Consider the following 13,709-nt stretch of genomic DNA (forward strand, 5'->3'; position numbering starts at 1 on the left):
GGAGGAGCAACATGTCTAGACTTCTAACAGAGTTTATAGCTGAACTGTAAGCAGTGGGGGAGCCCAAAAGGGCAGGACTAGTCTGCTGCTAGGTTTATTTTATTTTGGTGCTTCCTTTAAGAACTCACTAGCTGGACAGACAGCCTCTCTTTTAGTTTTACTTTTTGAACTAAAATACCAGAGACATAATCCCACTTCATCCTATAACTAAGACCACTTGGCCTCCCCTCCGGAGTAGGGGATAGGTGCGCTGCCTATGTGGCAGGCTCTGGCTGGAATTCTATTCATGTTGATACCTGAAAGGTTGCTAGGCTACACCAACAGTCCTAGTAACAAGGGAAGGAATGGAAAAGATGGCTGAGTATTAAGAAGTTGATCCAGAGTAGCTCTTATGAGCTTCACTACAATTTACTTAGGAACATGTTATCCCTGTAATCAGGGTGAAGTGAAGGATACTGAGCTAAGGCTTTTTGCTAATCTGCTTCTTGAAACATTATAGAATCCAAAGTATCTAGGGATACTGGGTCACGTTCTATCTATATATGTCTATGCAACCCTATTTGAATTCTGAGCCATTCATGGGAGTTGTTTGGGTGAAAGGTGGCATATTTGTCTTGTTTCGCACCATGCTAGTCTAGGACGGAGTTCTCGGCCAGAGAGTAGCAATACCCTAAAGGGTTGCAAGCAATAAACTTGGAGGACACTCACACATTCCTCATTTCCAGTCTTGGCGGGGGGGGGGGGGGGGGGGAGGGGGAGGGGAGGGGACATCTTTCAACCAGTTACTTGTATATGGTCATCTGAGGTCTGATTCGGAGAGGAGTGGTTACAATACGAGATTGTGAAGCTCTGCTCTAAGATTAGGCTGGGGAGTCAGTCCCTGTGATCTGAAATACAAGGAATGCCTGTTTGGTGGGGGCTGGTTTTTTTGAATGACTTCTCTTACTAAGCGTTCTGCAGAAGTTTGAGATTCAGACAAGATTATTTGGCCATCCAGAAAACCTGCAGTAACACTTTGCTTTTCTTCCGCAGAAATTTGATGAATTGCTGCATCTTGCTTCAAAGGGACAGCATACAAATGTTGACATGCTGGTGAAAGATGTGTATGGTGGGGCCTACCAGACACTGGGGCTAAGTGGAAATCTAATAGCTAGCAGCTTTGGTAAATCTGCCACAGCAGATAAAGGTACCAACACAGGGCGGGGGGGAGTCTACCCAAGATTTGCTGTACAGATAATACTATATTTTGCCTAGTGCCCATTTTACTTTAATATGCTGATTGTGTGAATATTTGTGACACTTTCAAATACTGAAAGGATGAGAATGTAGTTACCAACTTCTCCAGTACCCATTTCCCCATGTCATGGGATTTTGTGGGGACTTTATAAGTATCAGTGTCTGTACTGGCCTGCTTCTTCAGAGTTCTTCTTTCTAGCTAGTGGAGAAGAATGGATGCAACCATGTCCTTTCTGGCCCTCTGAAGACTTTAGGTTGGTATCGGTCTCCAAAGGAGTAGGCTAGCTTAAGCTCCTCCTTTCCTGTTCTGCTGTAAACTCCTATAAAATCTGTCCTTTAACTGCACAACTGATGGTAGATCTGTCCTCTTCAGCGCTGGGGAACTAGCAGATCAATTGAGTCCAGTCCCAAATGGACCTAGCAGTGTGTTCATACAGTGCATTATATTGTCACAAGAGTCTTAGGTCTAGAGCTATAGGGGGAAGGTCCCAAATATTAAACTGTTTTAGGATTTGCTGCACATATGGCTTTGTGGTCTTATCTGGTTTGAAACATGACATCTAGAAGTCTCAGAAGGGTTAGCTTGGCACTCATTACTTTTAAAATAGATAAATTGAGTACATGCAGTTTACTGTATGGGCCTTTCAGGTGGTGCTGTTTCCCTGCAAGGATGTTAAAGATCCCAGGGCACTCTACTTAACTGGTAGTTGCCACACTATCCTTCTTAACAAATTTCCTCTCATCATACATGTGTGATCCTGTGTATGTAGTCCTGAGAGTGCTTTGAAATAAAAATCACTATATAAAAGTAAAGTTATTGGCTATCAATTTAGCTTTCTATCCTGGAGACTTCCAATAATTTTTGGAACAAAAAAAGTGTCCTAATTCCATAAAACTAGCTATTAGAGCTGGGCAGGAAACTGTTTTCCCCATCCTGTGAAAATCAGATTTTGAAATCGGGACCAAAAGAAATGTTCACGAACCTAAAATCTAAAAAAGTTGATTTTGGATTAATGGAAATGGTTCTATTTTGAAATACTTTAAAAAAAAATTACTATAACTAGCTTCAATTTTGAAAGTCCTTTTGAACCAGAAAAACAGAACTTTTCATTTAGAAAACTTCTAAAGAAAGTGACAATTTCAAAGTTTGTCAGTTTTTTTGAGTCAAAATTCATTGAAACTGACCCTTTCCCACAACATTTGTTTCAACTGGTCAGTATTTTCTAATGAAAAAATGTTTTGCTGAAGAATTCCTGACCAGCTCCACTAGCCGTGTTAATCCCCATGCAAGCAGGAAACAAGCAGTGTATGATAGGGCTGAACTTCCTTCCTTGAAGCCAGATTCATCCCTCTTCTAGTCTAAAGAAGCCAGTGGAGCTACCCTGGGGATGAACTTAGCTCATAGGCTGCCTAAAAATAATATCCACTTGGGCATGATTCAACCATTTTAATGTGTTTTATTATTTCTTTCCTTTAGAATTTTCTAAAGATGATATGGCAAAGAGTTTACTGCACATGATCAGTAATGACATTGGACAGCTTGCCTGCCTCTATGCTAAACTCCATAACCTACACAAAATTTACTTCGGAGGATTCTTTATTCGGGGTCACCCAGTCACTATGCGCACAATCACCTACAGTATTAACTTCTTCTCCAAGGTAAGAAAAACTAAACTCTCAGGAACACAAGAACAAGTCTTTGGTATCTTTCCCAATTTGCTGCAAGACCTTAACATAGTTGTTTTCAAATGTATGAAGTTGGCAGCATGATCAAAGTAATGCAGTGAATCTGTAACACATGGTTATTAATAATGAATGGCCACTGACTGGGGCCATCCTTTACTAAAGGTCAAGTACTGCTATAAAGATCAATTGCAAACAGTTATGCAGAGTAGTTGTCTGTGGGTTTTCTAACAGTCTCAGTTGTCCTGTAGCTGCTCAGCATTGATCCTTTCCATCTTCCTCGCATGCTACCATGATTATTCAATTCCTCTTGTTAATTTCACATTCCCATGTCAAATTCAGTGTGGGATTGTTCTTCTAGGATAAAACCTGCAACTGATATCTGCTTTAAAAAATACCAACCACCATTCCTTCTCAAATAGCTATCTGAAATCACTTCAAAGTGTAATTTTCCCCTTTACAGAAGCTTTCCCTAGTCCAAAGTTTTGTGACCTGAGAGTGTGGGTGAAATCCAAAGCCAAGAGCTGGTTTTAGATCTGTTGGTTTGCCAGAGTGGGGACTAGTCTACATATGTGTGGTGGCTTTATAAACTTAATGGTATTTGGACCCCCTAGGCCTCAATGCTTAGATTTTTCACTCTCAACTCAACCCTCCAGGGTTGGGTCTCTGGATCTTTTTTCACTTTCTCTCTGATCTCCCTCTGTCATACCCCTACAGTGCCTTTTTATAGACTAGCTGCAAGCTTTAGGAAATTGCTAGTTTCCTCCTTAACTAGTGTAAGTGAGTTGTGAAGTCATTGCTGGTCTTTTGCTGTACCCCAAGCAAATGTTAACATTCTTTTGTGAGCGCCTCTATGGGGGAGCTGATTTTGCCCCCTCTCCCCCTCCCAGTTTCCACAAAATTTCTCATTGCCTAGGAAGGTGAGGGGATTTGGTGGATTATGGGTACACCTCATTAGCACTTCAAGATTCCTGCATTGTGTTGAGGATGGTTTTGCTTTCTGGTGTTGACAATGAATATCTCCTTGACTGGTTTAACAAAGAGTGGGTGTGTGCGCAGGTGTATTGGCTCTCTCCATTTGCATGGACATTCCAGTGCGTTCCTGGGTCTTGAGCCAGTGATGTAGAGGAAGGAACCGAGTGTCATGGTTTAGAATGTTTGAGAGATGCACTGCCAAACATGAATGAATGTGCCAAGTGCCCTGACATTAACCGCACTTTTTCCATGGGAAGTTGCAGTAACTTTCTGTACTGCAGCCCTGGCTAATTACACTTCCATGAACAAATTCCTTTCATCTTCCTTGGCTGCCTCATAATCCTGGGCTGGTAGGTGTAAGCAGCACATGCTGAAAAGAGATGTTTCAAATATGCCTCCTGCAGCACCATTGAAATTATTGAAGTTTGTTGGAATGTAGCATGGATACAATAAAATATTCTAGCTGGTTTATCTGTGTTATACTTAAGTGTAAATTAGTGACAAAGTGCATGTTAGCAATCGGGGGCCATCCAAATGCAATGTTTCATATTGTGGCAGGGAGAGGTTCAGGCATTGTTCCTGAGACATGAAGGCTACCTGGGAGCCATTGGGGCATTTTTAAAAGGAGCTGAACAAGACAGTAAGTACAGCATCACTATGTTCTGTATATGCAGTGTTCTGAAATGTCAGTGTCAGTCCAAGCTTCTTTCAAGAGGCTGCATGTAAATCATTGGTTAATCAAATACATTTGCCATTAACAGCACAGATTTATTTTGTAAACACTTATTTTCTTCTGGCAAAGAGATCTCTGTTTACTCCATTTCCTTACTCCACTTTGAGGGGCCTGGAGGATTTGCTTATTCTCTCCCCCCTCTCCCCGTGACTGTGCCAAGAGCAACCTCCTCTCTAAAGGCAGAGGGAAATCCAGGCTTCTGATTTATCTCCTCTCCAGAGAGGACATTTTCTGAACATGGCCAATGTGCTAGTGTAGAAATAATGGAATTATGAAATTGCATTGTTTTGCCCATAAAAACACCTCAATAGTTGAAGAGCACATGTCTGCTCCTAGCATTCTTCTGTTACAGGTTGCTTTTGCTGAGTATAGAGCTGTGGCGCTGCGCTCTCTCTGATTAGTTATCACTATTTGTGGTTGCTGTATGGACAAGCCACTCAGTTTGTGTGTTAGGGTGGGAACAGAACCAGACAGATTGGGGTTAATAGAATTTCTCCTTATTTATCCAGCGATCTCTGCATTTACAAAGATTATTAAGCCTCATAATACTCCTGTAAAGCAGGAAATTTTCATACCCATTTTACAGAGAGGGAAAACTAAGGTACTAAGAAGCTATGTAAATTGATAGAGGATCTGTGAAGAGTAACTAGGAACCCCCTGCTACACAAGGCATGCTTCTTCTGTAGCTGTATATCCCACACTCGGACTAGTGCATTTTTTCTATTTATTAAAAGAGCCAGTTCTGCCTAGAAATAACTTTAAAGAGTTTATTAAACTAATTGGTTGCAATGCATTCTTAATAAGAGCTTTAATATCTTTAAAGATGAAGATGTACTAGGTTTGGAAATAAAAATGGGGGCTTGGAGATAATTCCCCCCCCCGAAATTCTATTCTCTTGACAGAATCTCCACCACCACCCCCTTTTTTTTTTAAAGTTTACTATATTAAAAAGTGAGGTAGTGATCATTTCTGAAACTTAGGGTTTCTTGCCCCTTCCCAAATTCAGTAAAGAAGCAGCCCCAAATTACTAATTAACTGGATGGTTGAGTAACTCTGCACTTTTTTTTTTTAATAAAACATTATTTCCACGGCTATTTTCCCTTGCATTTATCTTTATTTAAAACCTACACAAAGGCATATAGACATTAAAATCACTCGTGGGATAGACAGTCTTACTTTCAGTTTATGGCCTCCATCTTTGTTCCTCCAGATCCCAACGAGTACAGTTGGGGAGAGAATTATGCTGGGAGTTCTGGCCTTATGAGCACTTCACCCGATCTCTGCCCCATGCAACGTGCAAGGAGTGGCACGGTAAGTTACTGTCTTTCTAGGACCAGAAGCTGTCGTCCCTGAGAGATCATTTAGAACCCTCATGGCGCTTCAGGACTGTAATAAAACTATCAAACTCCTAACTACCTTCCCTGCACACACTCCTCCCCATCTTAATAATAGTTCAAGAACCCCAAGTAAATAATTTGTAGCTTGATTTCTTCCCCCCAGAAAGTTTGACACCCAGTTGAATGGCTGTCAATCTTGTCATCACAGTTAATAAGACTGCACATGCAAATCAGTTGTGTACAAAGATGGCCACTTAGACCCAGAGCTGTTTGAGTTGCAAATTAGTCCAACAGTTGTGCACACAGTGTTGCATGTGCAGTTGGTAATCTGTATCTTGAAAACTGAGCCCAACACTTGCAAGTCAACTTTTAAAACCAACTAAGTGAAAATCAGATGCTCAATTCGACATGCAAGAGCCAGCGTTTGTTTCTTCTATAGCCATTGCCACAGCTAATGCCTAAAGCAGTATAAGGAGTACACTGAACTATTTCAGATGCTAGTAATGTCCTTAGTATGACCCATACGCTTGATCTTGAGTCTCAACACGTGGAAAAGCTGTCTGTATGTGGTGTACTCTTCCTGTCACTCCAGGGAATGGGGATAGGATTCTTTAGTAAAGAAGCTGCAGTCAATGTTAATTTTGAAGAAAAACACTTGACTTGTATGATTTACACTCAATCTTGGATAACATTTTAGGAGAATATTTAAATAAAAAAATCTGGGAATTCACACACACAAGATGTTTGTGTGACATTGAGATGCTGTCCAAGGTTTATCAGTGTCAACTTCTTGTTGATTATTGCTGTACCTAGATAAGGAGTAGCATATACACTAGGAATAATGCTCAGAGGCTGTATGTAAAACCACTGAAATGCTTGAGTGCTCAGTTTCTAAGCTTCCTAGCTCTTACCTGTCAGGTAAGAATTTTAAGTAGGTGTCTAAGTTGTACATATACATAGGTGAGAACAGGTAACTGTGTGCAAAATATGCAGTTTCATTTGCAAAAATAAATCTATGCACTTTACTAGGTTTTATTTTAAAATATGCAACAAAATATTTGTACATGTGGTATTAACTGCTTGTATGTGTGTGTGTTTGTGTGTTGCCTGTTCTTAAAACAACCTTTAGGGTCAAATGTTTTCTATAAGTTTAAGGGCTCTGGGGGAAGGGCAGTAAACAGGAATGTGTGAACTGAAATGGAGGGGAAATGTGTGCTCGAATACTCCTTCAGAATGATCCCACCTCTCGTTTTACCAGGAAACTTGTGGGAAGGGGAAAGAAATAGGGGGATTTACTAGAAGTTTTTTTTTTTTTTTAATGAAAACTCCTAAGATGTCAAGGCAAAGCTTTGACAATTGTGGAAACATTCTTTACTATACTCTATGCACACTCTAATGCAGCTGTCCACTAAGTGGTAACTGTTGGCTAGTCCCAGTACAAATCAATCTTACTAGACCAGCCTGTTTGAGTTAGTTTAATTGTGAAGTCTAATACCTTTACTTTTCCCCATCACTTCCCAGTTTGACATGTTTGAAATGGATCGGTTGGAGCGACCGCTTGTTAACCTGCCCTTGCTAACGGACCCATCCACGTACATCCCTGACACTGTTGACCTCACTGATGATGCCATGGCCAGGAAATATTGGCTCACTTGCTTTGAGGAGGCTTTGGATGGGGTAAGGATCACAATGCAGTAATGTGTGTCTAAACAGTTTCATGATTTGGCAAATAGATTTTTCTGTGGGCTGACATGGATGAGCTCAGACTGCTAAGTTGTGCACACAGTTAAACTTAAGGATGAATGGAGCCTTCCCCTTTTGCAAATCTAATAGGTGCATCGGTGGAAGTCCTCTGGACACTCTTACCTTAGCATAGTTGGAATTACCTTTTTTTCCTTGTAACTTTTTTTGAACAGTTTTCAAAGCATTTTATTACTTAAATTCCACTGTATGCTCCCCATTTCTCTCTCTCTCTCTCACACACACACACACACACACACACACACACACACACATCCTGCTGTCCTTATTCTTTTAAGCAGTCCTGCTGACTGCAGTGGAACTACTGGTGTGAATCAGATGAATACGGTTTGGCCTAACTTAAATGATCACATGATTGTCATGCTCTTCACTGATTGTGTTTATAAATCTCTCCTGAATTCCTGTATCCATAGTAAGCAAACCCATCCAAAGAATTTATTAGATATAAAAAGAGTTTAGTCAACATGCATGTTAACTAAAGAGGAGATGATTTGAACTTATAGTAGCAGACTGGTAGAATGTTGTATCAGATGCTTCTAGCTTTTGGGATTGTCTGGAATGCCCCCTTCTACCTATATTATTCAAGAACAGTAAGCACTTATTTTTAGATGACTCTTTCCTCTCTGAGTGCATATCCTTCAACCTACGACTTGAATCTGGGGGAAAAACCTCAAGTCTAAACTTCTTTGGGGTTGGCATGGAGGCACTGAACATTACAGAAGACAGAACAAATATTTCCAAGCCTGAACTTCAGTCATTGAGACTGTTGCCTTCTACCCTCATATGATGGAAAATGCATTTGGCAACTCCAATCCAGCCTCCTTGTTTCTCTGTCAGGTAGTGAAACGTGCGATGGCCAGTCAGCCAGACTCTATGGATGCAGCTGAGCGAGCAGAAAAGTTCCGACAGAAGTATTGGAATAAGCTTCAGACACTCAGACAGCAGCCTTTGTAAGTGTGGGCTTTTTCCAGTGAGCACAGTTAACGTAGATGTGATTTAGTAAATGTTTAATATGCATTTGTTAGCGAGTAGCTCACTGTTTTGTAATTCTTTGTTCCCTACATGTTACATTTATGTCATGTGCATAAGAAATAAAGTTAAAACTACTGATTTTATAGGTTCCTACCCCAGAGTGAGCCCCACGCGTATAGAAGTGACTCACCAGCTGGCGCCCTCTCATGGTTGGGTGCAGCACTGCTGAGCTTTCTGCTTGGTTGCCTCCTCCTGATGCCGTTCAGCCCCTGTGTTGGTCTGGCTGAGTGACTTGGCCCTCTGGCCAGCTCACACTTAAGAGTTCAGTCCCCTTTCGAAGAATCCAAATCCAGCTGTAGCTAGTCAGGCCCTCATTTGGCTTCTCTTGGCCGGCTTCTTCAACATCCCTTCACCTGGCACCTCCATGAGCCAGCAGCAAAGTCCTTCCAACTCAAACAGATCGACACTCTTCTGTCAATCTCTGGGGATCCCTCAGTAGAACTCCAAACAACAAACAAAGCTAACTTAAGCAGCGTTAACCCCTCTCCAGTCCCTCCAGAGCCCACGGATTGCGTCCCCGGAGCTTGGTCCCTTTTTCCAGTGACCCAGCACCGGAGTTAGCTCCCCAGCTGCAATGCAACTGCCATCCCCCTGTGGCTGGGCTTCCTCCCTTTTTAAGTCCTACATCCTGCACAGGTGTGGTGAGGTGGGGCTATCTGAACAGATTGGCTAGCCCGAGGGTTCCTTACCCTTAAAGGGGCAGGCCACCCTGTTACAGATGCATATTGGAAGAAACTGGGTTTTTTTATATATAGGGTGCTCAGACTCATTAGTAGGAAACAAAATATTTCTACCTCCCAAGAAATCCAAATGACAACTGTCTCCTAGGGTAGGAATGAACATTCCATTGTATGGCCATAAGTAAAGCTTGCTGTAGGCCCCCATTATTGATCATCTTGGCCCATATTAAGAGTAGACTATGGACTGATACTTTAAGAGGTAATGTATGAAAAATAAGGATAAGGACCTCTCTAGATTCAGATGTCCAACTAATCAGTACTGTGTCTCGTTTTAGCTAATTGTGCGTGCACAAACCACAGTGGACAATCTTATATATGGTAGCCTTTTATACTGTAGTGCCTTCCTAGCATCAGAGGCGCCTATGCTCCTAGTTAACCATATTGATTTGACCACAATTACTAGAACTTAACGAAGATATTTAATATTTATAGCACAGTAAAACTTGATGGACTAGACACTGCAACTATCCTAGAAGTAGTAATTACAATGGTTTAATGGCCAGATGAAGATGTGGGCAGGGGGCGAGAAACAGTTCTTCCTCCACTCTCTGAAGCAGCTGATCCTCCTTTCTCACTCTTTCTTTCAGTGCCTATGGCACCTTAACAGTTAGAAGTTTATTGGATACGAGGGAACATTGTCTAAATGAATTCAACTTTCCAGACCCCTATTCAAAGGTAAGTCCTTCTTGCTTTACAGGGTGGACAAAAATGTAAGTTCAAGATATTTTTGCATCCTCTCAAACTTGATGTAGGTAGGTCGTTGCTCATGGTGAGGAGTAGGGGACTGGATAGCTTAAGGCAGAATTTCTCAGCTGGTGGGTCCCTATCCCCAGGGGGATGTGAAAGGCAATCAGGGTGATTGGAAGGCATTGAATATTTTTGTTACAATCTAAACCAAAGAAAAATCTTATTCCCCTATTCCCGGCACACCTTTACCCTTTTAAGTCCGATATTGTTAACCTCTCAAAACACACAAATTATATAGGCTAATCATTATCATTGGGGGTTTTTCACTGTTACATTTATAGTAAATATAAGGGGGCGGGGAGGATGCATGCATTTTGCAAGGCTGATTATCATGGGGATGCCTTTGCTTAGGGTTGTTTTTGTTTTTTGTTCTTGATGGCTCTCTTGACACTACTTCTTCCTGCTGGCCAAGATCCATTGTCCTGTCACTGTCTTGAAAAGAAACAATAGCAATTTCTGCTCCTTTTCTAGCATTAATGCGGTTATTAGCAGCCGAGGGTATATTTTATTTTTACTTGTTCATACTAAGCATGCTGATAACAGTAACTTGTTGGTCCATTAGAGGCCATGAACCTAGAGGAGAATGCTTGGAGGTGGTCTTGGCACTGAGGCAACCAATGATGGGTAAGAATTTTTCATCTATAAATCCAATGTCTCATATCTTTCTTACAGGTAAAGCAGAAAGAAAATGGCATAGCGTTAAAATGTTTTCCAAGCGTAATCGAATCTTTGGATTCATTAGGCTGGGAGGAGAGGCAGTTTGCTCTGGTGAAAGGACTTCTTGCGGGGAATGTCTTTGACTGGGGAGCAAAAGCAGTCTCAGAGTAGGTGCTAAATATTTTAAAAACACCATTTTTAAGACACTAAATATCCCATCTTTCTTTTAACAAATTCAAGCGCACCAATCCAATTTTAATGAAATAACTTGTATTTCACCTTCTTCAAATGCTGGTTGTTTATTTGCAAGACTTGTTGTGGTGCAGGAAATTCACCGTTACCAACCCTTAAAATGGGCAGATGTGTCACTATGAATGTTTGAATGCAGTAATAATAATACAGAAGTTCACATTTGAAAGTTTGCCCACTTTGCTTGTAGTGGACATCTTTAGCACTGCTTTGGGTATGCGTTCCACTTAGCTCGGCATTATGTTCCTGTAAGATGAATGTGTACTTCCCACTGCTATTCTGGGCTGTCCTAGTACATTATATTACATGTTCACACAGTGGTTTGTAATTCGGGATGGCTGAAGGGGTTTGGATAGAATGGGAATCAACCAATACTTTGCTCAGACTAAATCTTTATCTGGAAAACTTTTATTAAACTCTCCCACACAAATGAATATCCTCATTCCTGTCAGCGCTAGATACTGTGAGAATGCGGGTATTTAGGTATCTCACAGTTGGCTGCCTTAAACTCAGGGAGTCTGACTTCTGGAAGATGCGCATATGAAACTCCCCTTTAAAACCAACAGCAAGTAACCTTGGGCACCTGCCAGGATGATTTGGCTCCTTGGCTTTCTGTATAAGCTTGATTTGTTGGTATAGACCCCTTCCAGAAAACACTCTTTGGGAAGCACTTTAAACAGACTTGTATTCTGTGAATGCTTCCATGGCCAATCCGATTTAGCCTAGTATTTCACAGAATTTCAGTTTCTAAAATGATTACTAATTACTAATATAGATCTGGTCACCCACCTATTCATCAGTGCATGTTCTCTTCCCTCAGAGGAGAGGGTTAAGAGAAGTTGTCCAAGTTAATGTTGTTCACAACTGGCTCAAGAAATTTTATCTTGGTGGGAATTGATTCACAGGCAATATCTACACCTCTAAGGGGAATGGGGAAGGGGTCAAGGTTGGTGGAGAAACCCAGCAGAGCCCTAAAACATTTCACTGCTGATCGCTTGAAATTAAACCAGGCCATCACATATTCCTGAATCACCATTGCATCATCGACACCACCATTTAACTGTGGTTGGGTTTTTTGCTTAAAATGTCTAGCTGATGGGGAAGTCTGTAATATATTGTCAACCAGTTTTCTAACTTTAAAATGGCTTTGTTTAAAAGTTTGACAAAATGCTCAATACCAATTCTACTGCGATCTTCAAACTAAACATGGCAAATTACCACTTACTGTACAAAGATTTCCAAAGTTTGTCTTGCAGTTTGTCATGATTGTATATAAATCATAACTATGTTTACATGAGACTGTAGATGATACCATTTGATGCTTTTCCTAGACTTTGTTAATGACTGCACGTTTTTATATGGTGCTGGCAGCTTTTTCCTTGGAGCATAAGAGCTCTTATTGTTTAAAACCTCTGAATCTTTTGTTTTTAAAAATAATATAAAGCACCTATTGTTCAGCCAGTGGGTCTCTGCACACCCCCACTAAAACTGATGCTATAAAATTCCCATCTGATATTTGTTTGTTCAGCTGCAGAGCTGTTTGGACAGGGCATCTATGTGGGATAAACTTGTTTAATGCTGTCCTCTTTGTCTGTCTTCTGATGCAGAGTTCTGGAATCTGAGCCACAATTTGGATTTGAAGAAGCCAAGGAAAAATTGCAAGGTATAGAAAATCATTCTGTGGCATCTTGCCTTTGTGTCTTGATACAAGAATGGAGGTAGACAAGAAAGTGTCAAGTAGGAGAGAGTTCTGCTACCAAGGAAGGTCACATGAAATCAGTGGTGTCTAGTCTTTATTCCAGATGACTATGCTACAGTACTTCACTGAATTGCTGCTATCTGAATTCCAAAGATGTCAGGGCCCCATTTCCTCTTAGTCCAGAGCACGTAAGATTTTTTTTTTTTTTTTTCCCCAGTGAGCAAAAAGGCGCCAATGAACACTTCCCCTGAATGTCAACCATCTTTTCCTGCTTGCTATTCTAAATATACCTCCTGCTTAGCAACACCAAATAGACAGTGGTCATGATGGTTATCCTACGAGGGGTAATAGTGTGCCGCTGGGGACACTGACTCTAATCTCTTATGACTTGTCCTGTATTCTTTATAAAGTGCTATTTCAGGAAAACTAACTGATCTGCTTTCACAGTTACGAGCCCAAGAATTCTTTGAACATATAAATTTAATATTACTGCATCATCCAGAGCTCAAATGTTTTAATGTTGAAGTAGATAGAAATATGTATAAACCTGATCTGCCTTTTCATAAGTACTTGTTCTAACAATGCTTACAAAGATTGCCAGGAGAAAAATGCTAACCTGCTGATTTTGTCAACTCTACAGAGCGCCCGTGGCTAGAAGATTCCTACAGTGAGTGGATACAACGACTAAAGGTATGCTTGGTCCATTGTGACTTTAACTAGGAGTCATTTACTTCGATGTATGCAATAGTCATAAAAATTACTCTAATCACCTTTTGAGTTGCCGTATGCAACCAATGTCTCAGGCGTAAATTTCCACCTTAAAAAAAAAAAAATCCTCAAGCTCTGTAATTACTGATCAA

General features: G+C 40.9%; 1 protein-coding gene across 2 annotated transcripts in view; it reads left to right on the plus strand.

Annotated features, from left to right (window-relative positions):
* PANK4 (pantothenate kinase 4 (inactive)) overlaps positions 1-13,709 on the plus strand; it is a 34,000-nt gene that overhangs the window by 12,495 nt on the left and 7,796 nt on the right. For both annotated transcript variants that reach the window (XR_010594248.1, XM_005292762.4), the window contains exons 6-15: positions 1,033-1,186; positions 2,714-2,895; positions 4,453-4,534; positions 5,838-5,938; positions 7,486-7,641; positions 8,563-8,675; positions 10,085-10,172; positions 10,917-11,068; positions 12,758-12,813; positions 13,490-13,539. Coding sequence is in view for 1 of the 2 variants with exons in the window: in XM_005292762.4 (XP_005292819.1) it covers positions 1,033-1,186; positions 2,714-2,895; positions 4,453-4,534; positions 5,838-5,938; positions 7,486-7,641; positions 8,563-8,675; positions 10,085-10,172; positions 10,917-11,068; positions 12,758-12,813; positions 13,490-13,539 (1,134 nt within the window). In the remaining variant the exon portion in view is untranslated. The remainder of the gene's footprint in view (positions 1-1,032; positions 1,187-2,713; positions 2,896-4,452; positions 4,535-5,837; positions 5,939-7,485; positions 7,642-8,562; positions 8,676-10,084; positions 10,173-10,916; positions 11,069-12,757; positions 12,814-13,489; positions 13,540-13,709) is intronic.

This window comes from Chrysemys picta, chromosome 21, assembly GCF_011386835.1.
Source record: "Chrysemys picta bellii isolate R12L10 chromosome 21, ASM1138683v2, whole genome shotgun sequence".
In the NCBI taxonomy this organism is placed as follows: domain Eukaryota; kingdom Metazoa; phylum Chordata; order Testudines; family Emydidae; genus Chrysemys; species Chrysemys picta.